Source organism: Seriola lalandi, unplaced genomic scaffold, assembly GCF_002814215.2.
Source record: "Seriola lalandi dorsalis isolate HSWRI2012SDOR001 ecotype SW California unplaced genomic scaffold, Sedor1 jcf7180002054925, whole genome shotgun sequence".
Classification (NCBI taxonomy): domain Eukaryota; kingdom Metazoa; phylum Chordata; class Actinopteri; order Carangiformes; family Carangidae; genus Seriola; species Seriola lalandi.
In genome coordinates this window covers 1,007,649-1,035,227 of record NW_019525477.1, presented here as the reverse complement: position 1 = coordinate 1,035,227, position 27,579 = coordinate 1,007,649, and the positions used below count along the sequence as shown (strand labels likewise).

At 41.7% G+C, this 27,579-nt stretch overlaps 2 protein-coding genes across 2 annotated transcripts; both read right to left on the bottom strand.

Moving 5' to 3' along the window:
• Positions 1 to 1,029: 1,029 nt before the first annotated feature.
• On the bottom strand, positions 1,030 to 6,995 carry pnn (pinin, desmosome associated protein). Its single transcript, XM_023431584.2, has 9 exons — positions 6,839 to 6,995; positions 6,315 to 6,392; positions 5,810 to 5,881; positions 5,172 to 5,247; positions 4,720 to 4,814; positions 4,416 to 4,491; positions 3,738 to 3,893; positions 3,128 to 3,266; positions 1,030 to 2,971 (listed from the first exon to the last, which is right to left on the bottom strand). Exons 1-9 carry the CDS (start codon positions 6,949 to 6,951, stop codon positions 1,722 to 1,724), a joined length of 2,055 nt encoding a protein of 684 aa, XP_023287352.1. The 5' UTR covers positions 6,952 to 6,995; the 3' UTR covers positions 1,030 to 1,721.
• A 3,627-nt stretch (positions 6,996 to 10,622) lies between these two features.
• Positions 10,623 to 27,160, bottom strand: fbxo33 (F-box protein 33). The gene is made up of 6 exons (XM_023431548.2): positions 26,617 to 27,160; positions 24,064 to 24,174; positions 22,939 to 23,099; positions 22,610 to 22,818; positions 22,185 to 22,482; positions 10,623 to 20,173 (listed from the first exon to the last, which is right to left on the bottom strand). Exons 1-6 carry the CDS (start codon positions 27,057 to 27,059, stop codon positions 19,908 to 19,910), a joined length of 1,488 nt encoding a protein of 495 aa, XP_023287316.1. The 5' UTR covers positions 27,060 to 27,160; the 3' UTR covers positions 10,623 to 19,907.
• Between the last annotated feature and the right edge of the window lie 419 nt (positions 27,161 to 27,579).

The following is a 27,579-nucleotide window of genomic DNA, read 5'->3' as shown; positions in this document are numbered from 1 at the left end:
AGCAAATTCAACATAGCTAAAATTACTTGTCTTACAGATAAGTCATTTCAGATATCCTGCTCTTCAGGCCATGGTTCTTACTTTGCTGGACCTATCAACAGCCTTTGTTGCCGTGAACCACCACATCCTGCTATCTGTACTCTCTGGCTTTCTTGGATTGAATCCTATCTCACTGGATGCACCTTCAGTGTGTGAGGGTGAGGACAAACGTCCCCACCCTACATGATTGTCATAGGGACCCCTTCTCTGGCATTATACACCACCACCTTAGGTCGAATTATCTGCTTACATTAATTTTCATATCACTGCTTTGCAGACAACACCCTCCTCCACCTGTTGTTCCCACCAGATGACCCCCTCCCACCGCCTCTGCGCGGATCTCAGCTCGTCTCTCCAACATATCCACATGAATGAAGGACCGCCACCTTCAACTGAACTAGTCACCCCAGCGATCTCGATATATCAAATTGCCTCATCATCTCTTACCCACCTCATGAGAAACCTGGGTGCCATGTTCAATGACCTGCTACCTTTCTCTGCCCATGTTGTATGTCTCCAAATGCTGTCAGAGCAGGGGCGTCCATCTTTATCTCCAAGAATCTCTTGACTAATCTCACGAATCACTAGCACTTACTATGACTTCTTTACCTGATCTTCTTGCACTAATTGAATTGATGTAGTACTTACACCGAGGTTTCTTATTGAACCAAGGTTTTAGTGTTTTTCCTCACTTAAGCTGCTTTGGATAAAAGCATCTGTCAAATGAGTAAATGTGTCCTAATTTCAGAATGAGACACTAATCCACCCATTTTGCTGTATTGGGCTTGAATTTCAGATTTTAAAATGATGCAGTATATATAGAGCTCAAACAATTAATGTTGATATAAGTTGATGTTATTTTTTTTTTTATCAAAAATGCAATATTGGATTTCTGGGAGTCTAGGAAATTTTAATTTTTGACTTGTTATATACCAAATGACTGAAAAAATAATCATCCGTCATAGTCCTAATATAATTACCACAACACACTTTTCCACTACTACCTCACCTTTATTTTGAAGCAGAGTATCATTTGGTACAAAAAACAAAAGGAAACAGTTTCAAAAATGAGTATTTCCGCAGATCACACATGTACCCATGTGATGAAGATACAAGGGCTTTGACATTGATCAAATAGTGAAGATAAATGGGGATTATCAGCGTTGTCACATTAACTTGAAAACACAACTACTGTATGTTAATGGTCACTGCTACCATAACCGTCAATATCCCAGCCTATGGCATTTATGATTGGGATGAAAAAGAAAAAAAAAAAAAAAAAAAATTGAAAAACATTCAACACAATCTTTTCATTGTTTGCGCCACAAAGACCTTCGTAAAACCTAAATGTCAGGATGAAACATCTGGATTTAAAATGACAGGACTAAAATGATGTCTCTCCTACCTCAAATCTATTTAGTAAGCAGCCCAATTAGAGATGCACCACTGTGACTGAAAAGTCCAGTTTACATTTATTTTGCCAAGGGAAAAGGTTGGAGGAAAATAATGACCAGTCCTCCATGGTTTCAATTTAGTCTAGATACTGCCTTTAAATACCGTCAAGAAAAATCCTCTTATGTTAAAACTGTCATTTTAATACCAGTTTAAAACTTTTGTCATCTCGTTTCATTAAGTAAATAGCTGGAGGTTGCCAAATTATCAGAGGCTGAATGAGAACCAGATTAGCGCCTCTTGTCCTTCCTGTCTCTATCTTTATGCTCCCTATCGCTCCGAGACGACCTGCCCCTTCCCTCCTCGCTCCTCCTCTTCCTCCTCTCTTTCGATCCCTTCGAGTCCCTTCCTCCTCCGCTACTCCCTCCTCTCTTACGATGACTCCTGTCTTCTCCTTTCTTCCTGTCTCTGCTTCTATCCGATGGCCTCCTCTTACGCTTACCGCTATCTCGGCTGCGACTTCGGCTGCTGCTGTTGGACGACGAGGATGAAGAGGACGATGATGATGAAGAAGAGCGGCTGGATCCAGAGGAAGAGGAGGAGCTTCCACTGGAGGATGAGCCGGAGGAGGAAGAGGAGGAGCTGTTGCTATGACTACGACCCTTCTTTGGCTCCTTTTCCTTCTTCCTCCCTCTCCCACTGTCCTCATCCTCCTTGGAGAGTGCGGGGGTAGTGCTGGGGGCTTCGTGGGAAACAGGCAGTTTTTGTGGGGCTTCGCCCCCTGCTTTCCCTTCTACAGCCTGGTTCTCCACTGCCAAGTCCTGGACCTCAAGGCCGGGGATGGCGAAATCCTGCCCAGGTACAGCGGCGGCTGTTTGGGGTTGTGGGGTAGGAGAAGCCCCCTGCGTCTCAGAGGACTGCACTGTTGGTTCCCCTGCAGCGGGACTCGGCTGGGGCTGCTGACTGGTGTCTGATGCTTCTTGGCTGGCTGTGGTTGGTTCAGAGGACTGGGTTTCTTGGGTCTTTTCATTTTGGAGGTCTATGGGCCCTTGTTTACTGTTTATTTCTCCCACCTCTTCCTTTCTCCTGTCCTCACGCTCCCCCTCAACCTCCATCTCTTCTGACCCTGGACTTGCCTCCTTGTCTCCTTTTTCCCTCTGATCCTCTCTGCCCTTAACACCCTCCCCTCCTTCCTTCTTCTCGCTACCCTCCTCAATTAACTCCATCTGCTCCTCCTCTTCATCTGCCTTCTTCAACCCCATCTCCTCTTCCTCCCTCTCGTCCTTCTCCGTCACCTTTCTCTCCCCCTCCTTTTCCCTCTCCTCTTCCTCCTCATCTTCCTCCTCCTCTTCCTCAATCTCTGCATCCCCCTTGTTACCTGTCACCTTGACTACCTGACCTGCTGGCTTACCCTCCGCTGGGTGGTCCATTCCTGTTGCCGCTGTGTTGCCGTCCTGGTCGCGGTTTGGCTGTCGCCGGGGGCGGGACTCCATCTTGCTTAGGTGTTCGGCAAAAGCCTCACGTCTCTCGTCAAACACAGCTGCAGAGACAAAGATTCACAGGTTACAGGGTGAATAATGTACACAAACACGCCTGTGACTACAAAATATCTGGATAAAGAAACAAACTCCAAAGAACAAGAAACGACACAAACAAAACACGGGTGAGATGCCTCCACAACAAGAGACCTACTGACCATTTAGTTTCTTGGTGGAGTCATCGAGGAGTTTCTGTGTTGCGGAGCACATTTTTCCAGGCAAATAGAAGATGTGAGGCTTTGTCTTAGTGCGAATGTATTTCACCAGGCGATTATTGTGGCTGGTCCACTCCTCTTGCTGTAGATGGATGAAAGAGAAAGTTAACACAAAATTCAGGCAGAGTATACATTTTCTTTGACTCACTGTTTTATACCCCACATTACTGAGACAGTTAAATGTTTGTTACCACGCACTCTTTTTCTGCCTATACCTTTCCTCATCCCTCTTTCTCAAATTCTTTCTTCTAATATTACAATAACTTTAGAGTCTACTTGGACTGAAATGATAGAAAATTACAATGCGGACACAAAGCTGACAACTGTGAAAAAAGCACACATACAATCACAAGAATACATGTTTTACAGCATCCTGGATACAGTATGTATGCATGCATTTTCCAAACCACTTATTCCCATGCAAGCGGAAACAATCTTTCAAAAAGGCACAGAATCAAACTGAACTCCAGTCAGCTGTCCAACCATTTTATTTTCTGTTTCCTTTAGGGGTTTTATTTCTACCTTCTACAAATAGTGTTAAAAAATACTTTACCAGCTGAGCCAGTTCAACTTTCTGTTCCAGTAGTCTCAGCTCAGTCTGTTTGGCCCTCCTCTCTTCAAAAAGCTCCCTCTTTTCATTCTCCACCTTCTTTCTCTCTGCCTCAGCCTGAACCTCGAGCTTCTGCTCAATCTCTGTACGTCGCTTTTGCTGTGGGGGCAAAAGCAGAAGATGGAGAGAGACCGGATTTAGGAGATACAGAAATGAATAGAAAGGTAACACAGTTGTTGGGCACCATGATTAAAAGCTTAACCAACTTATTGTATAAATGTTTAAATATTTCTGTGGATAGTGAAACTGATGGAAGTTCCAGTCCTCAATGTCACAAATATTGAATTACAAAGTACTTTACAAAATATAAAGACAATAAAAACTAAAAGCATTTTTGAAGCGCATTGATTCCCGCTATGGCTCTGTGAACATCCATTACTTTTCATTTCTACAATCAAAGCACTCACATGAAGCCCAAATAGGTTTTAGATTAGTCTGGTTTTAGTGACTGGTAGTTTAGCTAAACACCACTTTGAAGGCAGTAATCAAGTGAAACCATAACAGATTTAAATATTTTAGGGGCATTTTGTTATCTCTCAGCAATCTGTTCATTTGCTTTGCCTGCACTGCTGATGGCAGGCAGCTCAACACCTCACTGATAAACTGCATAGATCTCTGCACCTTTTCTGTAGAGACGTTGGACTCCTGTTTGAATTTTTGCAGGGTCCCCATCAGCAGGCCGAACATACGCCGATTCCTGACCAAGAAAACACAAAACCACCATCACACACACACACACTCCCAATTCACAGCTACAATATAATGATAAATATTGACATATATTTGTTTACATTACACCTATTTTCACTATGTCCATGGGGCAAAAAAAAAAGAAAAAAAAAAAAAAAAAGAAATCACATTAATCTTCACAATTACTCATGTTAAGTGATGTTCAAATATCCATCTGTTTTTACAACAGGCCTACCTCTGTTTGCCCCTCTCGTCCATGGTCTGATCTTGAATGAGGTCTCGGCGCGTTCGCTCCTTGGAGGTAGCTACTACAGACGACTGCAACGCCGGCTGAGGGAAGGAGAAAACAGAACAAATCAGATTAAGTCTTTCACCAAAACACAAAATGTAAAAATACACCTGACTGAGACATTTAACAATGGGGAGCAAAATACTTCTTAATGTCTGCAAAATACAACAGTAGTGCTATCAGGATGTTCTGATATATGAAACTGATGGACATTTTGACAAGCCCAGAAATCTGCCAAACAACCAGAAAATTCAATCTACAGTATTTTGATGACCAGTCAATGTTAGAGCTAATCCAATAATGTCATCACAAAATCACCTGCTCAACTTTTTTTCCCCCCACAGGCTGCACATGAACAGCGCTACACTAACTTCTTAAGACACCAACTTTCTTCATACCTTTTTGACATCGTCGTCATCCTCGGCGTCGCTGTCGTGACGCGCATCTCTCCTGGCCCTCTGGTCCCCCGCCAGCCTGCAGACACACATGAAATGATGAGACGCCCATTAGCAACAGATGCCTTGCAATGAAGGCAAACACAGCAACTGCTATTCTCACATCTGTCAGAAAGCCAATTATAGCCAGGGGTGTGATCCACACACAAAAAGTACAAAAATACCCACATGGAAGCAGCATCACACAAATCAAGGAACACTGCCATCTTATTTTCTCACTGCTTTTTGACCTGAGGAAGTGAACAAGTCACTTCAAAATAAACCAGTTTTAATCTCCATAATTACCAGCAAGAGGCATCTTTACTCATATTGGTGTTGAACTTACTCTGATGAATTACAACGGGCAACATTTTGACTATGTTTATAATTATGTGAAAGTGTATTTGTTTAACTAAACCTAATCTCTTATTCTAAAAACAAAGCAGTCAGTGCTTTACACTGAAAATGAAGCAAAGCTTTGAATCAGAACTATATTCATGAATTTTTGTTTTTACTTCCTCCCACTGCACCCACATATAAGATGTAAATGTCCCATCATGAAATTGTATGCACAGTTGGTGTATATTAAAAAGAAACCTCACCTCAGCAGCGCTCCTTCGATGTCCCTCTGCTTGGCAGGGGGGCCGCCGCTTCCTATGTCTGAGAGACTGCGCCTGGGAAGGGATACATACACATTTTAAAGTCATGAATTAAAGCGTCATTTGCAAATGAGGCCACATGTTTCATTTCAAACCCAGTGAGTGCAGGCATCTAAAATTGTATTACTGTCTATAAAGTTATAAAGTGCAGTTTACGGTTGCCAGTTTATTGCGTACAGTCCTGTATGTAGTCCAACCTATGTGAAGGTTACAAATTTCCATCTTGTTCTAAAGACTTTAGTTTGTGATGCTAGTGAAATTGCACATGTCCACCATACAATGCATATTGCTTGATTTAAAACATTGCCTTGAATGGTGAAAATTGGACAGCCTGTTTTCTGAGTGCAGTTTGCACATCTTCACGCCCTTTGAGATCACCTACTAAGACTGTTGATGTGTCAATGAAGGTAAAAGTCGTTGCACTCAGCCACGTAGAGCTTAGTATTACCTGAGCAGGTTGACTCCTCTGCCTCTACCTCCCCCGACGCCTGCCATGGGGCCGCCGAGCCGGCGGATCTGGCCCGGCCTGTAAACACAACAGGAAATACTGTCAAAACAAACCAAGCACTCTCGGTCTACTAATTCACACCAGAAACTTAGATTAAATCTTATTGTTTTATGCAATGACGCCGTTAGTTCGTTAGGGGCAGAGTCGTTTGGCACTACCAAATAATATCTGCGATAACTCTCAGAAGACGCCTACTACTAGGCCTAGCAACTAAGTCTGATATTTCACTCCAAGGTTAAAAATGATTATTCGTTCCAGGTTTATTTATTACTTTTGTGTGGTTAATTAATCAGTTTGGACATAGGTGTAGGTTCAGCTAGGACAAAACAATCTAAGGACGTGGTCATGTTTGCTAGCTAGCTAGCAAACCGACTCATGCTAGCCTAGTCATTTGATTGCTAGCAGGTTGGTTAGCTTATCACTACTAATATACCAAAAGCTAAATAACCACTCAGGCCACTTACCTCGATTCATTAGGATCACGTCCGGTTAATTTACGAATATTATCGTCTACATGTTTTAGGCTTTCCTTTGCTTTTTCGAGCTGGTCTTGCAAGCTCCGCACCGCCACCGCCATCTTACTTCCAGTTAGCGCGAATCACGTGTTCCTTCTTCTTCTTTTACGGTTACTGACTCCTGTTCTTCTTCTGTTTTAACTGCAACTGACATCCTACGTTGTGGTGTATTATCGCCACCTGCTGCTCCTGCTGAAACCTTAGGTCGATGTTTACGTGAAGTGTACCAACATGTTGATAGACGCGTTCGTCTTCACACCCACGTTAAAATAGGCGAATGTTTATTTTATATTTCCTCTGAAAAGTAACTAAAGGGAAACCAAGTGCCTATTATTTAATATGATAAAAGTACAAAAAAGGCTTTGATGTAAAATAGTAATATAAGAGTCATTAAATAAACTATGACCCGCTCATGAAACTGGATTTTCCAGGGGTGCACCTGCTGTCAATAATAGTGCTATTACTTGTACTATATCAGTCAAATCATAATGTATGTCTGTTTAACTGGTGTTACATATAGACAAACGTTTAAACAAAAGTATCCATGTTTTCAGACATTAAAAAAAATCTATTTCTTGACATAGTATTTAGAATAGGAGAAAATAAAGGGACATGTTCATGTGTTTTACTTCCATTGTATCAGCAACCTTTTTTTCATTTGACAGCCACGCTCTATGCGCCTGTCTGTGTTTTTTGAACTGTAAACCACAGTGTGCAAAGAACACCAGCTTTGAATTGTGGATCCAACGTTGAAAATGACACCTCTTTGTGCCTTGCTCTTGCAGCTCTTGCATATCAGAGTGGGAACCAGCTACCCAAACCACAGCTGATTTCCTGGTTCATATCAGCATGTGACACTGCTTGATAGCTGAGGTTTCACTGATGATTTGTCAGTTTCAATCTGAAACGTTTTCTGCTGTGGTTTAGGGTGGATTTCCCTTTAATGCTGGCATGATAATATGATAGACATTACTGATTATACAATGAACACATCAAATATGTGCATGCACAGTGTCGCCATGCACTCAAATGCACACAATTCATTTGAACAAATGGAGCATGTAACATACACGTACAATGCCACAATGCATTTGGCAAATCAATTATGGTTGTGATACAATTCACACCTTATTTTTTTCAACATTTGAACACCGTTTTCTCTATATATTAAAATATCTGACAAACACCTGTAAACTCACAACCTCAAAACATGTCAGATGTTTTGTTGCATCCTAAATGTTTAGATCTTTAAATTGTGGGAACCTGGGATATGTTGATCAGACAAGTTAAAAGCAAGTTTTAACGGTTCATGTCAAAACATCATGAACAAATTGTCTTTCATTGTAAGTCCTTTCTTTTCATATTTTATTTTCCAGGGGAAAAATGGAAACCAGTATCAACATAAACAGGAAATAAATGAACTGAAAGAACTGAAATGAAAGCAGGTTGCTCTCAAAGTCACGTCTAGTAAAACTACTAGGAGTTGCAGTTGCAGTAACATCACCATAATTTGTTTTCCCCCACTCAAATGTCAGATACACCTCAGTGAAGTAATATAACTCTTTGGCGTTGGTAAACAGGAACGATCAACATTTCCAAATACATTTAGTCATCATGCAATGTTACACAATAGAAATCCTTCTTCAAAAATCCCATCCGTCTCATTGTTTCATTGAGTCGGGGATGAAAGATGAAAACCTTGAATGATTCAATCTCGTCCTGTTTGTTGTTTGTCGACTCCATGGTTACTGTGGGGGCCACACAAATCTGTTATTGTTTCAGCTTAATTGTGTAACACCAACATGATAATCTCATAGTCTCATTATCCAGACGTGAACAAGCCTTGTTTTTGTTTGAGCTCTAAACAAAACAAAAAAACAAAAGTAAAAGTAGCCACAGAGTTTCTCTGCTGTTGTCAGCGTGTGTCTGCAGGTGTGTTCGGATGCAAATATGAATGTCAAACATGCAACTGTGTCTCTCCTCAGAATCATTGTGTGGATACAACAGGCTCATCTGAACTCAGGTTACCTATACCTGCAGGTAACAGAATAATATTCAGTTAGCAACATGTTTATGTCTCAGTGCCAACAAGCCTCACTGCAAACAAGACAAGTCATTTTTAGCATCTTGTGACTCATCTAATCACATTGTAACGACCGTGGAGGTGTTGACTGGTGGTGAAAGAGTTATGGGAGAATTAGGTGTGGCTGCTGCCTGCATCACCCATATTCTTATCTATGGCCTCCATGTGTTTGTTTTATGAACATAAAATATGAGAACATAATGCCAGAAGAACCTGCTCAAGCATAAATCCTCCATTTAAAAAGACTGAATGGGGCTAGGTGGGATGGTAACTCTCAGCTGGATGGGTGGGCTGCTGGTTTGTCTCTACACTATCTGTTAAACATCTAATATTTGTTTTATATTAAAAAGAAAGTATTTAATAAATGTGCACCGCGATAATACACCATCACTCTCTCTGACTTGTTGCTGTCTGTCTCCTCAGTGCCTCCTCCTCTCTCTCTTCTTTCCACCTCCTCTCCCTCTGCTCGTCACCAACCAACAATTTTCCCTACATTTCCCTCTGTTGTGTTGTCATGAAGACAGTGGTTGAATCTCATTTGCACAAGTGTTTTCATGTTGCCTTCTCACTCAAGGGATTGAGAACAGCTCATGTTAGTGTTCCCTGCGCCCAGTGACAAGGTCTGGTTTCTGTAGTCTGACAGCACATATGTATTGTATTGTATGTTTGTCAAACGAGCCCAACCCCGACACACAGTGTAGCATGACAAAATAAACGCAACAGTTTTATTAAAGCGGTGTGGAAAATTCAATTCGGAGCTTCACCTCGTGTTAAACTGTGATAATTGTTCTCGAGGTATGTTTCAGGCTTTCCGGAGCTCTTTGAGCAAATGGACAAATACATCTATCTTAGCTAGAGTAGCAGCTGAACACCTCCACTCCTGACAGGTCCTTTTGTCAGCTAGTACAGTGTGACTTACCCCCGCGCACCTACACCCACTAATAAATGGTCGAGCACCCCTTCATTAACACTTGTCAAATTGCGTTTAACTGATTATAACTGGATGCTTCATATAAGGCTCTCTTTTAGCCATTTGGACTTTTTACACATTTACAACATCCAGCAACATGCTGTTATTGGTGATAATGTTGAGAGGTGCTTTCTGTGAAAGGTTCTTTTTTTCTGAACAAGATTGTCATTTGTCTTCTTTCCAGTTTAGCTGAGCTACTCCACAATCTCTCCACGTACGACCGGGGTAGTGGCCTGTTTGTGAGTCACTGAGCCAGAACATCCTGTTTCATTTCACCTTTATAAAGTGACTTTGTTTTTATGTCTTATCTTTAAAGTCCTTGTTGATCAATTTATAGATATTCTTATTGAAATCAGCATCTGAGGCAAGCAGCAGTCCTGTCTGGAAATGTGCTGTAAATGACTCATCTTTCACTGTGGTTCAACATCTCATTAGAGGGAGTTCAGCTGCTGGTGCACTGACAGATCAGTCGCCCCCTTGTCATCCAAGTCAAACTGTAAAAAAGCTGTAAGAACTAAAGGGCTCCAATAACAAGTGTCATGTAACCAATTCTAAATCACCCTCACACACAGTGAAGGGCTTTTAAACCCCTGGAGGACGGAGAACCGTTGGTGCATAACCAAATATCTGCTGAAGCTGAAAACAGCTGGTAGGGAAACAATAAGACAATGGAGGCAAAAGACTTTTTAATGCTTTTATTCACTGACTAAAAGAAGAGAAGCATTCATTCAACATTGATTCAAATCAACGTTCGGCAGGTTGACCCCTCAAGTGTACGCCACCTGTCAGTTAAGAGGTTTTACATGGAGGTTTGTAATATGTCCTCCCTTTTCTCCACAACAGAACCATGGATCAACACTGTTCTCATTGATAAAATCTGCCCTCTCAGCCGGAGAGGACTCTTTCCCTGCAGACTAACCCAATAAACAGCTGGGAAGATTTCAAATCAGAGTTTTATCTGATTTCAGTCTTCAATTTGCCAAGGCTTAGGCAGGTTCACTACTAAAATGCTACATGGACACCAGTGGGACACTTTTGTTTGGCCGTAACAAGTCATAATCCATGCTGTTGATTAATCAATCATCTGGACCCACACACCTAGTTCTGTTTGAAACTAGACTGATATTTTAAAAGCTGTGCACTGATCAGATTTGGAAGTTTTAGAAAGATAATAAAATGAATTTGAAATATGCTCCATGGTGCATGAAATCTGGTCCAGCTGTGTTTTGGTTTACGTCTGGGTCCCTACTTACAGAAAGAAGGTAAAACCCACTGCTATGTGCTCACTGTAACAAATACAATCACACAGGAACATAACGCTCAGAATATTCAACATTGAGGATGGTAAAACCATTTTTGCAAAAAACACACAACAACGTAGCTTCTGATTTACAAAGTCTGTGTGATTTCATAATATACTTCATGTTCATAAATTGAACCCGGACATGTGTTGCATAAGAGTATACCACGGTAATGCATTGTTGAGACCTATACAAATATGCACTATGTGAGTTTATATATCTATTTATATAGTTTATATTTCTTCCTCTATGGTTTTCTAAAGACGCAGCCGGGCGCTGTCAGCACTGCTTGTGCCCCTTTGTGGCCACTAGTAAGACTGCTGTTATTGCAAACTGTCCTGATTTTAAACAAATGCACAACATTCGTACCACGATAAAACTGGGGCCGTCTAGCCAGTCTCACAGAGACCAAGAGTGAGCCCGCCGTCACCGCTGCTGTCGCTGGGCTGGCTGACCAGAATCAAAAGATCTTAAAACTAAATGATAAGATTTCATAAATCATCATAAGGCCAAGTATTGTCATTGCAAGTTCTTATTAGTTTACGTCTTCATTTCTACTGCGTGACAGTGAGAAAAAGAAAAAACTAAATATAAAAACAGAAAAAAAAAAAAGTGGACTATATGCATTCCTCTTGCATAGTTGTAAGGTTGGACTGGGCAGCAGGCCTGCCTGCCTGGCTAATTAGGAGGTTTGGCTCTCCAGACTTGACAAGAAAGACTTTGTTTAGCGGCCAGAAACATCAGCGCCACAGTAGCTGAGATCTAAATGAAGATAGCTGGCTGACACTAAGCATGACTATCTATCAGTGCCTTGATATAGGCAGGTGTGACACCAATCTCTGTGGTGTGCACCAGAGCTACTGACAGTTTGGCCAGGTTATGTTATGAGACATATTGTTGTTTTTTCTCTAGAACTACAGAGTAACAAGTATATCATGATTCCCTTAATGTTCCAGTTGTGCTGGGATTATCATCATAAGCTGGCTGGATAAACTGTTTTAGTGTCAGCAATGGCTAAAACTGAAAAAAAGAAAAAACTGGAGAATCCAAACTTCCTCTACAGTTCTCAGTGTGGTCAGCTGCTGATGGCTTTGCTCTATGTGAACCACTGAGATTAGAACTAGCCTCATACACATCTATCTATTATCTGTTACACAGGACTGATTTTATACCAGTGCAATGCACATCCAGTGTTTTTCTCCAAGTAACAGAAACATACATCAAGATGTTAATCAGGTTCTTCACGCTCCTGTCTGAGTCCAGCCCTGTGTGAGCTCATTCAAAGTCTTGCATGTACTGGTAGTAGTCTATGGTCTTAGCATTTAGATAAAAAAAATAAAACAGACATGAGGAGTCTGAAATCTCACATTGTGATGAGGAAACCCTGTCTCTTAATGGTAATCCTGTCAGAAACATTTAACCCTTCCCTGAATCTCTTTTAGGGAAGGTTTAAGGCCCAGAACCATCTTACTACCTGTGTCGTACAGCTATTTGCAAACATTGCAAACATCCCGAGAGTCAAGATCACAAACTCTCAAGCTGGCAACGAGTCTGAGCAACGATTTAAGAGAAATGAAACTGGTTACGTCTGATGTGTGTCTGTCTGCGGCTCTGAGCCTGTGTTTAGACTGATGCAGATCTGACACAGTCTGTTGCTTTGGTACAGAAATAACACACACTCGCACTTCTGGTAATGTCAATAGGATTAGTACTGGCTATTAAGTATTAGCACAGAAGTCTCAAGCCCAACTCTTTGTATCTGGGCTTGGCAGGTCAGACATACCCAGATCCACTGTATATCTACAGTTCTGCGATTGCGACACAGTTTTAATAAGCTGTCAAGGCCAACTGTCTCAGATGGACTACATTAGAGGCCAGCTCTGTGGATTCAATTACCCATCAGGTTACAGGGGCCCTGCTATCTTCCAGGATTTCTCTATGAATGCATATAAAGAGCACAGAAAAAAAAAACATAAACAAATCAAAAGGGCAGATCGAGCTGGCTGCAACCACAAGAATGTACAGTAACTGCTGGTAATGATCTCCTGAATAACTGACAGCCCATCTCCTCTCTAAAGCCTCCAAACCTGTCATTTTGACGGCAGAACTCATTAAAGATAAGGCTCTGCTGGCTGTGTGTCAATCAGTCCTTCTGTGTTTACACAGTATAGTATAGTTATACACAAACCTCTGTCTGTATATGGTGTATAAATAAGTCCCAGCCCAGACTCCAGGTGCCCCTTTGTGTCCATAATTAAGGTGAACTGTGACTTCTGTGTGTATTTATGTGTGTACTAAATATGCAGACTGAGCTCCTCTTACAGCGTTGTGACGTTCTTAAACTGGAAGATTGATTCAATGAGTGAAACCACCTGATTTCATGGAGCGAGTAGCTAGTCCTTATGTTTAGCACAGTGAGTGTGGAGTGCTTTCACTTGTGACCTTTTGTGTACCGGACACAAAAGGCCCTTCAAATGGCCTCAGGATGCAGAAGCATCAAGTGAAAGTGAAGCTTGGCATCACAGAACAACACATTAGAAACACAGTTCACCTTTGTAAAAAGCGACACACTTTAAACAACCACTTCTAAATGGCTTCACACCTCCACTCTGCTCAGACCAGCTGGTAATCTGGTGTGACTGTCAGTGCTAGCTGCATTCCCGATCCCTTCAAAATCAGATCATTCAAAAGTTTAAAAAAAGTAAGTTTAATTTTCATGCAGACACTGGCCATGTAGTAAACTGTTTGCTAGTCAGATGGCCTGAGCGACCCCCCCTTTGTGGAATGTCCTGTTCCTAGCAGATCTCTAGCAGCAAATCTTCACAGCTCCAGAAAGCCCAGGACTAAACACTTCCTGTCAAATCTGACCTTGGCCACAGGCTGGCAGGCCACACAACGTATAACACACATCAGGCACAGTGGCCTTTGTCCTAGTGGGGGAAGCTACAATCTGTCAGCGAGTAGCTTCTGGAAGCATTTGAGGAAGTGTTTAGTCCCCGACGTGTTCCGAGATTGAACCAAACGCCTCGTCCTCTTCGCCTTTAGTTTTTACATTCACTCACTCCTCACAGTGAAACAGGTGATGATGAAGAGAAGGAGGGAGGAAATATGGTGAACAAATGTTTTTGACACGGTCCAACTCCGGACTGCTCTGCTTAAGCCTCTGTCATACTGCAGAACTGTTCTGTGCTGGACAAGAAAGGCCTCACTTGGCTTTATGAGGCTGCAGCAACATGTCCTGTAGATGCAACAATGCTGTAAACCTTTATTAACTAGCATATGTTGGACATAAATGTGGCTTCCATAACACACATTCAGTACAGCTAGTGTGAAATCCTAAATTTGAGAACAAAGGGTGCTGACACTAACATTGGCCAAACCTTTGCATACAGGTCTGCTTTGGTTTGTATTTGCCCCAGCTACAGAATGAGACTGTTGACTTTTCATCTAGTCCATCACAGTTTGGTCCACAGTATAACAAGGCCAGAGTTTGGACACACAATAACAGAGCAGTAGTTTTCAGTGGAAGAAACTGAGAGTGGGGTGAACCACAAGGAGCAAGGGGAAAAAGAAAGTAATAACAGAAGAGGAAGTACTAGAAGGAGGTGTAGAGTAGAGAAGAATACTGGACCAGCCTCCTGCCAGTGTGTGTGTATGCGGGCACTTCAGATAGACTTGTGTCTGGGTTTAAGTTTGTTCCACTGTGGTCTTTGGCAGCTTAGAACACATCAAGGGAGGAGAACAGATCCAGTGACTCCTAATATTCATGTGAGTGAGCTAGAGGCCTGAGCTACTGTTACTTTTCCGTCCTCCTCCTCTTTCTGAAAAACCGATTGTACCCTGAGAACGAACGATTTCTGTTCCTGTTTCCTGCTGCAGTAGGTGATAAGACAACACTGCTGAACATGAGCAAGCCCCCACCTTAAATACACACACACACATGCAGAAAACATACGATGGCTGCACTGCTGATAACCTGTTCTCACACGCACACACATTCACACCATTCTATTTCACACATTACTACTGGTTACAACTTGAAAATTTTACATGAAGACTTGCGCAGAAAATACAGGCACGCTCTAAGAAATATTAAAACACATGTGCTGAAACTCCTAGCTACTGTAGCTCGTAATGATGCTTCCCTAACGAGTGAACTAACAATCACAGCGACAACTAACATACATCACAAAGCCAATGACTTGAGGGAGCAAAAGGTTTGAAAAGCAGTGAGACTCCAGAGGCTTTCAGGCACAAGATGGCTCAATATTTAGCTATTGACACACAGGGATCAGGGACAGGTCATGTTTCCACTGACAGTGTTTTTTGAAAATGCTATGCTATACTGTGACCGTTTCTGTCTCCTAATGTGTCAAACCCTATCTGAGTGTAAAGTTATTTGCCTTAGAGGCAAAACTTTATCTCACCTCTTCTCTCTTTGCAAGGACAACAGAGAGTTCTGTCCACGCCATCTTTGCTAAAATGTTGGTGTGTTTTGGTGAGAAACACAAAAACTAACACTGCACTGCTGTTGCCTAAAGGTTTTTAAAATTTTCTATATCACAAATTGTCAAACCAGCCCGATGATAGACTGGCAGCCTGTCCAGGGTGTACCCTGCCTCTCGCTTCATCAGCCATGCGACCTTCAAAGGATGAGCAGTATATCTAACAGATGGATGAAAATAGTCAAACCATCAACTTTTGATAAAGACTTTGTCCTCCATACAGGAAGACTATCTGGAAGTGAAACCTATGATAAGAGGGGTATTTTTTTTTTTATCTGCTATTTTATCTGCTCTAGCTGATGATAGTCATATTGTAGGTCAAACCACAACCACTCTTTTTGTTCTGGGCAGAAACATGGCCATAAGGGTTCAACCTGACTGGCCAAACAGTGAATTCTGACTTCTAGTGTGGAGCCAATAACACGTGAAGACTCGAGAAGACAGGAAACAAAGGAGGAAACACATGGTAGCTGGGGATGGAGTCTGTAAAATCGGCTTGTTAATATCTGTGGTTTGTAAAAGTCTATTTGCTTAGCTGAGAAAATCTAGTTTGACATTACATTCTACTATAAAGTTGCAGTGATTTCCCTCCTTATCGACCGGTGACAACACACAACACAAACCTACACAGAAACAAACATGATTTCTAAAATGAGGAATGGGAGAATTAGAGGAAGGGAGGAGGAAGATAAGATAAAAACCAACATATTTTGGTCTGAATGTGTTATGTTGGTATAGCTATCCCCTCTGAGTGTGAGTGAACAGCTCTATATACACAGCCACGGGCAGCCTTTAAAAGAAACTCTTGGTACCAAAGTGCATTCATCCTGAGATATGGACCAAGGACTAGAGAGATTATCATGGCTAAACCATCAAGGTCCCTTAACAGACGAGCAAACATTTGGTAACCACAGGCCCGTCAGCAGGACCAAGCCATTCTGAACCAAGCAAAGTGCTGGCATGCCATGTGACTCTGGTTCCATATCAGTCTATGGAAGAAAAAAAAACTGCAAGTCAACCTTGTAAACTATAGACCTTGATATGGACCTTCACAGTCTGCAATGCCATTGCCCTGATCTCAGACTGAGCCGAGCTGTATCCATTTGGGAGGGCAACTTTCCTGACAAGAGCAGGCTGACAGCATTTGCTCGTGAAAGGCAGGTGCACCATAGCCCACCCTAACTTTGATTTTCCTGTTAAAATCCCAGCTCAGCTCAGGACATGCCTTCATAAGACACCAGCGCACCACAACCATCATAACCACTTAGCAGTCACAACACCGGAGCATCAGATAGAGCCAAACTGGGCCCAGTTTTCTACTGGTGATACTCAAAAATCACATTTGTCTGTAGCATAAGATATTTTGTCTGGCGTCAGCCATGAACATGCCTTGCTAGTGCTTCCACAGAGCTGGAATAACATGTATTTCTTTATTAGAGCAAAGGCATACACTCAGTGATTTAAAAAAAAAATAGAATTGGACAATAAAAGAGACAATGATTCAATCAAAGTCATGCTTTCACCTTTGTTAATGAATGCCTGCAGAACAAGCCAGCTGCACAGCCAGACAAGATCCACTGTGCCTGACATCATTTCACCCAGGAAGACTGACTACATTCAGTTCAGACATTAATTGGGCCCAGCAGGTCCTCTATTGACAGGATGGATTTCCTACGGTCACTCTCTGTCCCCCCACATCATCTACTGGAGAGATAACACGTGCAATGAACAGATTGCTTTTGCCATTCTTTAGTCTTTATCAACCTTAATCTTTGAAAACAAATGTATGATTAGGTTTGCTGACCCTCCAACCAAGGCGGTGTGAGGGCTCATCAGATGGCAAGATAAACAACATCATCAATAACAACAACAACTGTATCCAGAAAACAAGGGACTGCTTCAAAGGCAACTGTGACTCAAGAGGAAATAAAAAAAAAAAAGACTATTTCTCACATTAACTGATTGTTTCACACACCCGACGAGACACCATCATCACCACGGTCATGGTCATAGTGATGTTAAAAGCCTACCTGAGACTGACAGAGAAAACTTTTTGCCACAAACAACCCAAAACTACGCTGTGCTGTAGGTGCCATTTCTTGGAAAAAATCAGTGAAACCTACAACGTCCAAACTCACTTATTCAGCAATCCCCGCTGTTGGCAAAATGTGCATCTGCCAAAGTTCTGCGGCAAATATAACTCTACAGTAAAACTGACTGACTGGCCAACAGAATGATAGTTGAGTTACATTCAGTGCACCCTCTTCTTTTCCCTGGTCTTACTCTTACTTTTATCCCAAAACAAGAACACCTGCTGCCACTGAGAAAAACTGGTTCCTACCTACAGTACTGCTGGCATGACTGCAGAAACCTGGGTTTGGTATTTGCCACCTTAAGAAGCTGTGCCTACAGAATACTGGTGCTGTTTTAGCATGGCCTTTGGAAGTAGTTACAGAGATATCTCAAAACACAGATACATATATGGCATTATGGAGTGAAAACCTATTTCCTCTTTAAAATAATACAGAACTACTTTTTTTTGTTTTTGTTTTAAATCACAGAGCCCTTCATATTATGGTGCCCACTCCTGTTCTTTTCTTTGACTTGATGACTTGACATTTCAATACAAAAGGGGCTCTGAAACCAGTGATGCTAGTTGGAAAGTTTTGACCTCTAGAGCAGAGCAAAAGGCAGCTTATATTCATCCTGAATACAGAAAAAAAGATGCAATGATTTAGGACCAGCTCACTACAGATCAAAACAGAACACAGTAGGGGTGCTGTATTGTGACGGGCTGAATTTTCATAGTTTGGCTCTGAATGTCAGTCGGAAGACGAGGCTCCCTATTCAGTCAACTGGTGAGGTTTTCCCAAAAAGTCGACAAGTGAGCAGGGTGGGAAGTGTGCTGGCTGCAAGCATGTAACAATATTCTCCGTAACACCATTGGTAAGGTGGTGAAAACCCTTAATAGAGGCTTCGAAATGCCACTCACCTAAGGATTATCTGAGTCATGGCACTGACATGGCTGTTGCTGAGAACTGCATTAAAATTGATTAGCACCAGCCACAGTCGGCCATTTTACAGTGGAGTTTCCCACCCTGCTGGCAAGGCTCTCGAACAAGTGGACAAGTGCACAAGGTGTTCTTTCAGAGCAACAGAAGAAGCAGCTTAGGTTGTGTTACCCAGGAAGTGATTGATCAGTTAGTTTACAAACTCCAACGTTTGCTAAAGTGGAGCGGACAGACAGACTGACCGAACAAAGTTTTTTTTGTTTTTTTTTTCAAAAAAAGAAAAAGCAAAATAGTTTCACAACTAAAGCTAATAGCTTGTGTCTGAATACAACCCCCCCCCCCCCCGAAAATCCCACCAGTCTATCACTCAACCCGCCTGCCTGTTCTGTCCTAACTGTGAGCAGGATAATAATATATCTGTATTTAAATACATACAAAGCCTATACAGGCAAGGGAACCACCACACAGGAAAAACAAGATTATACACAGAGCAGGGAGAGATGGAAAACAGTTAAAAAAATAAAATAAAATAAAATAAAACAACAACAAAAACAAATCAAAGTTACATTATACAGAGGCTCTTGGAGGTTATTAAGGTGAAGGAGAGACATCGAGCTCTGAATACTTCTTGTGGGCAAGACCAGACCAGACTGGGCCATGTTGGACAAGGGGGCATTTGAAGGGGCAGGATGAACCATTTTAGCAAACAAATTAAAAACTGTCTTGTCAGTTGTCAGATATCACAGATTGGTATTCCTTTAAACTGAATGAATATCAAATTTTAATCATAATATCCTATTTTTAATTGAATATTCTTAATTGGATAATCTATTTTTAAAAAATTCAAAGACTGAATCTGTTCTCTAAGTCATTGGCTAACCTGATAACCAAGAGGCAAAGCAAGAAAACAGGGAATCTGTTGGAAAACAGTAAGAATTGATTGTGTGCTAAACCCCCTGTGAAAGCAACACAAAAAATAAAAATAAAATAAAAACAATCAGCTCACATCAGTTCACATGAATTTACTTTATAGACTGCTTTAAGATCCAGTTTAGATTTCTCACTTGGGTCTGCTGACTTGGACCTGGTGGGTCTGGTCTGGTCTTGACACAGTTTAGGCTGTGATGTATTGGATTTGCCATCCTTGCCTACATGCCCATGCTGAAGGCTTGCAGCTCGCGGTGGAAGTGCTGGGTAGGTTCGGACAAAACCAGGCTAGAATCCAGGCATGGGTGCCAGACACGGCCGAGGCCCAGCGACACCTCCTTGACCAGGTTATGGACTGGGTCGCCTTCCATGCACACCGACTGGTCCGGGTCGAAGTCGATGCTCTCCTCAGAAACGGTCAGGATCCGAAGACTGGAGCCTCGCAGCCTCGAGATGGCCACCAAGTTGTGGGACCACACAGTGTAACCTACAGAGGAAGATGATGTGAGGGGGGGTTGGACTAATCTTGCCAATATTAAGGACTAATAGTATGCTATACAGTTTTACACTCAACGTACCACTGGCTACAAACCATGACTTAATAAATCGTGATAGTATGAATTAAACATTAAAACATATTAGCTTGTGAATTTACTTTCATCTGAACTTGGCGTCCTTCTTTCTATTTATCACTTCCTTTTATTTATGCATCAGCCCAGATGGAACTTTGACCTAATTCCAGACAAACACAATGCCTGTAGGATCGAGTGGCAGTTGCTGCAGGCGAGCACTGACAAAACGGAAATATTAACTACAATGTCTTGGGCAGGTGGAGAGCAGAATTTAAAAACAGGCTATTGTAACTAAGCAAATCTCTTCTGTTTCCCACATAGGAAACTTCAATAGCACAGAAACTAAACAATCTTTAAAGTTTGGCTAGACAGCAATTTTTGAGCTTCCACAATCACTTTTCAGCATATGATAATTGAAGTGGTCTGACTAACCTCCTCTTGGTTCTGTTTTCAGACCTTAGACAATCTAGCCCGGGGCTAGAGACTTTGGCCAATCAGTGAGAGAGCAATCCTATTGGCTATTCTACAAATACAGATGAGTGTGCACGACCTTTCAGATGCATATGTATCAATATCAGTGATGCGTTTCAGAGATGGAGAAAACTTGTTGTGTAAAAATGTTTGTAAGACATAACAACTTCACAATAGTATTTTTGTGTTGTGTCTAAAACTTTTTGACCCAAGTGGCCAAAACCCACTCATTTAGTTTATGGTTGTATCTGGTTTTGGAAAAGAACTACTGTCAGGTTACCACACAAACAATAAATGATGCCACTAAAAAAAAACAAATTGCATAACAGTGAAATTATACAAAACACAAAATGTATCCCGGACACAATTATTGGCACCTTTACCAAAAATATTTGGTTGCAGAACCTTTGGGAACAATGACGGCCAAATGTTTCTTTTAGACATCAGGAAGCTTCTTGCACCTGTCTGCTGGTAGTTTGCGCCATTGTACATTCAGTGCCTTCAGTACCAGAGGCAGCAAACAGCCCCACAGCATGACAGAGCCTCTACAATGTTTCACTGTAGGTACAGTGTTCTTTTTCTTATGGGCTTCATTTCATTGCCTATAAATAAACTGATGCACTGCATTCCCAAAGAGCTCTACTTTGGTTTCATATGTCCATAGAACATTATCCCAGAAACACCGTGGCTTATCCATTTTGCAAACTTTTGCCTTTTTGCCTTTTAACACTGGTGTCCACCGTAGCCTTTATGGAGCCCTACTTAGTTTAGGGTGCAGCGTATGGTACAGGCTGAAACCACCACTCAAGATTGCCTCAGGTCAGCCTGAAGCTGTTTAAATGTCTTATGTGGTATTTTTCAACAATATGTACCAATCTTCACTGACTTCTCTCACTGAGTTTCTTCTTAGAGCCACATCCTGGAAGTGTCTTAACAGTTTTATGGCTGTGAAACTTCCTGGTAATATTACAAACTGCTTAATTGGGGATTTCAAGATCATTGGTGATTGTTTTGTGGCTTTTGGAACTGTTCTGTTTTTTCAATAAAAATATTTGCGATGCACTCAGACCACTGTCCATCACCATTGTCAAAAAGACAGTGGAGAAAAAAAAATCAGTCCATAAACCATCATTCATTGGTTAATTCAGGTCATGTGAACACTGAAAATTAAGCACAGGTGAGTCTTATTTAGGAACTAATTTAAATTCATTAAAAGGTGTGTCCAACATACATTTTGTGTCTGTATTTTTTTTTTCAGTATATACAAATTTTTCATACAATTCTGTTGTTGTTCAATAAGTTTGAACATTTTATAAAATCATCTAATAAATAAATAAATAAATAAATAAAATAAAATACATTTCTGAAGATATTCTAAAATCTGTACTTAAAATTCAGGGGTGCCAACAATTTGACCATAACTGTATATATCCCCAAACAACAAGCTGAACTTACCATGTATCACCAGTACAGCCAGCTGAGTACATCTCCATGCTAAGAGGACCAAGGGGTCTTCGTTGCGATTGACACTGAGGTCAGGGAAGTCGGGGTCATCCCTCAGAAGCAGGAAGTGAGTCAGCGTTTTGTTGTACTGCTGAGAGATGAGCTCCAATGTGGCATCCGTCACCAGCGTGCTGTAACTGTCGAGGTGGAGGCGCTCCAGAGGAAGGCTAGGTTTCAGGACCCTGAGGAGCTCCGAGCTGTCTACCTCCAGGGCCATAATGTACACTCGCAGGTTGGCACTCACACGAACCTGGGGAGGATCAGGTAAACTTGATTGATGTATTCATGGTTTATTTGTACATTTCAACAAACATTCACATCCTGTCATCAAACAGAGCTCCTGCAACACAGAGAATCACAGACAGCTGTTGCATTACCAGTGCCTTCCAATCGTCCTCTGTGGCTGTCCCTTCTAATGGTTTGAACTCCAGGGCAGCGCCATTGAGCAGCAGGGAGAGGCGATGCAGTGGAGTTCGGCGTGGAGATGCCAGCAGACCACAAAGCTCAGATGTCAAGTCGGAGAAATCCAGAGCCAGAGAATTAAGATTAGAGAGGCGATCTAACTCTGATGGTGAGATGAGGGGGCCTGAGGACAATTCAAGAAAGGTGACATGTTGTAGATAAATACTGAGCTTGAGCTTTGAAGGGACTGTTCAGTCATCTAGTACGTGCCGCCAAGCTTGTGATATACCAGAAAAATGCATACCTAGCTGGTGGTCCAGTAAACTGAGGTGCTGCAGGGTCTCAGCTGAAGGATTCGACAGGCAAGCTAAGGAGCAGGGAGTCACCAGACCCAGCATGAAGCTACAGGACAACCACCTCAGCTGCCTGCTGTTAGACAGCAACTCCATGAACAGCTGCTGGATTCTGCAGAGAGTAGAGGGGAAGGGTTAACGAACAGAGGCAGGAGGAAAATTAGCTTAAATTCACTTCTCCAGCATGACTACAGCTTCCTACAAGGTTCATTTAACACACCCATAAGACCTGTTCAACCTGAAAATAAACCTTGGGGGCAACGAAAGAAAAACAGGATTCAGATCAGGATATAGATTTTTGCAAAGAGAAAGATATACAACACTGGGAAAATGTAATATTTTGCTTTTTCCTTTATGCTTTTATTTGGGAATATAAGACATATGGAACCAACGTCTCCAAATCCATGCTCAGGTAGCTCTGAGGGTATCAACAGGGTTATTTTCTCAGACTGAAGATCTGACCACAGATTCTGAAATCTACATTGAATCTACCGGGGACAAGATCTGCTAATTAGCATGTTAGCAGCATACTGGATTATTTTAAAAACATGACATCATCATTTGCTGCTCCCCTTTAGAAACTGATCCACAGAGCATGCACCTTAGCAGTCTAGGCTACATTATACCAGCAGTTTGCTGACAGGCAGCTGGTTACACATGGTGAGTGTGTTTGATGAGGATACACTGTGTGCTGTGCTGATGCTGGAGATGCTGCATGCCCTCTAACTGGATGATGTCAAACTGTCTTATGAAAATCCCCCCATTTTGTTATTTAATTACTATTTAAAACAAAAAACACACTGCTTCCAATCCAACAAGGGTTGCAACAGTGTCATTTTAAAACTAAGATTCCCACATAAGCAAAACTGAATATCAGTGGCTACAGACAATACCCAGTATTTCATCAAATAATGCTCTGCAATCACTCAATTACATAAATAATAGCATACTGCAGATTTACATAAAGTGCATTTTTCTTTGCAATGCAAGTTACCATTCTACGGACAGAAACAACTACAATATCTAACCATTTCTGACATTCTACAGAAAATTACTTTTCTGTTGAGTGTGCTTACTCATTGATCTTTTTGTCCCCTTGGTGAATTTGGTGCAGGTTAGAGCTGTCTAATAGTCCTTCCTGCTGGAGAATACAGGTGTCTCCATACAGACTCAGCTTCTGCAGGTTTCTAGAAAATGAGAGAGGCAAAGTTAGAAAGCAGAAACAATACTAGACTGATCTATAAAAACAAGACACCTAGTTGTTGGAAAAACATCAGTGTGATATGGTGTCATTTATAAAACATTTGAATAAAAGACAAATTTGGTTTATATCCGTTCTCCTTCAGTAGAAAGTGATATCCCAATTTTCAACAATAGCAATTTAGTAGGTGGTAGCCTAGTTATGCTACAAACCCATAAAATTTCTGTATCTTTAACTGACTGATTTGACAGAGGAACATATAACATCCCCTGGCAATTATCTGAAGACAATGGTTTTATTATAATTTGTCTTGTTCTGTCAACATTTGTTTAATTCATTACAGGTACAAGCTGTGTATCAGGTTTTATCGCACATTGCACATGAGTGGTGTCTGGTCTAGACTAGAGTTTGTGTGTAACCATTTCCAATCCAAACAACTTAATAAGGCAAACTAATCTATCCCTAGTTTGTATATTGCCAAGTTGTCACCACAGAATTATGGCTGCCCTGCACTGCTGCCTAGAGCCCTTTATATCCCCATACCCAAAATAGATTGGCAGCAATCAAGCCGCAGTCTATATGCCAAAAGTTGGGGCTTGGAAAAGCAGTCAAGGTAAGCATAGAGGTCAAAATGTGCTCAATTACATTCTTCTGAACAGACAGTCTACATCTGATTTGACATTAATGTTTAGAAGATGTAAGTTGTGGGAAATGATCATCAATGGCTCGTGTGCCGTGCAGTCAAACATTACTGTGTACTGTGTATATTATGTTATGCAGCCCACTTCCTGTAAACCAGCTGAGAGCTAAGCCTCTGCAACGAAACCAACAGCAGACTTATGTGCAGCTACTTAGTGTGCGAAACTGCTTATAATGGAACAGTGAGTTACCTGTTCTCATTATTTTGAACATGTACCAGCACCAGTGGAGTTGGACCAATGTGTTTGTTGAAAGAAACACAGACTACTTCAGAACATGAGGGCTGTTGGATATAGCAGCTGTCAAGTGATGTGTTTGGGGCAGTGGGCAACTGGTTTGAAGTGTTAGTGATTACCAATGAAATACCAAATAACATACTTAGCTGACTATGAAATATTTTATTATGAGATACTACTAAAACTACTCACTTGCCAAATGAACATTTTTAATTGCAGGTTTGCCTATGGTTGTCTGGAAATAAGAAACTGAACACAGCATGCAGCAAATCCTATTTGAGTTTCAATAAGGACAGGAGCTAAGTCCTGCTTCCATACTATAATGTAATACTCTACAATATGAACTAAATAATAATCTTCACTGCATCTTTAGAATACAAGAAATCAAAATACTTTATTGCTTTGTATTGACAGGAAATGATACAAGTCATGGACTAACTGATACAACTTTGTTAATTTTCCATATTTTGAATTTGTGGTAGCTTCCTAAAGAGAAATAAAAAACTTTTCTTACATGATACTTTATTTCTGGTGGAACAATATTTACCATGAACACCACATCCAAAAATTAAGCAACTTCTGTATACATACTGGATGTACCTAATTTTGTCACATTTCAAAGCCATGTAAGAATTAGTGTACACCACTGAACAGGGACTCAGGTTAGGTTAGTTTTTTTTGAATGGAAACTGCTCAGTAAGAAGGATTCAGACAACAGAAAATGTTTCAGCCCCCTCAGCAGAATAAGACATGAACTGCACAGCTTTGGATGGCTGCTATTTAAATACTACAAAAGCAGTGCAGAGAATAATAGAGAACGTGGGAGAAGGTATAGAGATTCTGCCTCGAAATCAGGAATCTCGACATTCAAAGGAAAAGTTTTACAGAATAGCAACTTCCACTGCAGAAATTATACAAGTGACCAGATTTGATCTGTGGAGCTAATAGGTAATTACATCCTACAATATGCAATGACATACCAGAGCTAAATATATGCACACATACACTGTATATGTGTGTGTCAGTGCTGATATCAGCAAGTCACACGCAACAAAGCTTTCTCTAGCCACCACCAGTTCTGCATTGTATCTGCTGGTATGGAGACCAACGCAACATGGAAAATAGAACTGGCAACAAAAGAATCGCAGACGAGCATTTGAATTGGCATTGACACTGACGCATTCATCATACATACATTATTATTTGAAGACAGTGAATGTAAAACTAGGCAGTTAAATATCATTATTTAACCAATGTCTTCAGATACATAAAGATAACACTGGGTGCTAGCTCTACCGCAAAGACATGTCCTGATTACGTAACTCCTAATGTCAGGGTTTGTTTATAGCTAACAGAGCTAGCTAGCTCCTAGCTAACTGCGACGCAACAAATACAATGAAATTTCAACAAAATTACATTGTGTCACGCGAATTCCGGAAAACTGAATAAAAACAAACGTCAAGAAAGACGTCTCAGAGCGAATGTAATGTTACCTGTTGTTGCGGATGCTGGTGAACACACACAACACCTGGTCCAAGTAGGTGGCCATGGCGTCTCTCCATCGCTCGGAGAGCTGCGGGTCGCCATCGGGACCGGGAGGCTGGTCCATCCTGGTGGACGGCGGCTCGTTGTTAAGAGGGCTAAGGTAGCCTTCTACCGGTGCGAGTTCAAGCTGCAGCTCCCGCACAAAAGAACCGAACTTCCGCATGAGGAATTCTAGCTTTGGGGTCTCCTCGGAGCTGGAGCCGCCGCCGTTACACCCACCGCCTATCCGCAGTTTGAGCTCGGTCCACAGTGCGGGGTAGAAGAGACACTCCCTCCACCGTGAACACACCGCCGAGGCCCGGAGCTTGTCTCGGTCGGACAGAAAGGAGAATATATGGACGATAAGCTCGCTGGGCAAAGCCATGGCTCCGACACCCCCGCACAGAGCCATGGCGAGCTAAGAAATGTGCTGTCTGAAAACCGACCAGATATATAAGAAATGTTGCAACCGTTTTTAAAATAGGTGCAGCGGCGGCCAACAACTGCAACTCGTCTTCCCCTCGGTAAAAACAAACCGTTTTTCAGCTTTGCCTTCAATACTATTGGACCGCACCACTCTCTTTCAATGCACGGGGAGCAAAACAATCCTCATTAATGTTACAAAAATGTCTGTCACAGGACAAGTGTAAGTATTTGTGTTTGTTAAAATTACAGTTTTATTTATTCAATAATATTAAGGCTTTAGTGGAATTTTTGCCAGATTTTTGAAAATCTGTGATTGCATCTCTGCGTTGACAAGTGAATGGTTTAGTCCTGAGGTGCTGTTATTTTTGCCATACTGCCATGCTCCGCGGGAGGGCGGTGTTTCTCGACACGTAAAGAACTCGAGCCAACACGTGATTTGTATTTTGGAGTTAGTTCCCACCCAGACACACCCCCACCAGTTCATACCCTGCTGCAAAAGGAGATTA

Coding starts and splice junctions, on each gene's coding strand:
- pnn (XM_023431584.2), bottom strand. CDS start 6,951: ATGGCGGTGGCGGTGCGGAGCTTGCAAGACCAGCTCGAAAAAGCAAAG. Junction 4,815..5,171: donor ATGACGACGATGTCAAAAAG/GTATGAAGAAAG, acceptor TCCTTCCCTCAG/CCGGCGTTGCAGTCGTCTGT. Junction 3,267..3,737: donor AAGTTGAACTGGCTCAGCTG/GTAAAGTATTTT, acceptor ATCCATCTACAG/CAAGAGGAGTGGACCAGCCA.
- fbxo33 (XM_023431548.2), bottom strand. CDS start 27,059: ATGGCTCTGTGCGGGGGTGTCGGAGCCATGGCTTTGCCCAGCGAGCTT. Junction 22,819..22,938: donor TTTACTGGACCACCAGCTAG/GTATGCATTTTT, acceptor AATTGTCCTCAG/GCCCCCTCATCTCACCATCA. Junction 22,483..22,609: donor AGGACGATTGGAAGGCACTG/GTAATGCAACAG, acceptor GATCCTCCCCAG/GTTCGTGTGAGTGCCAACCT.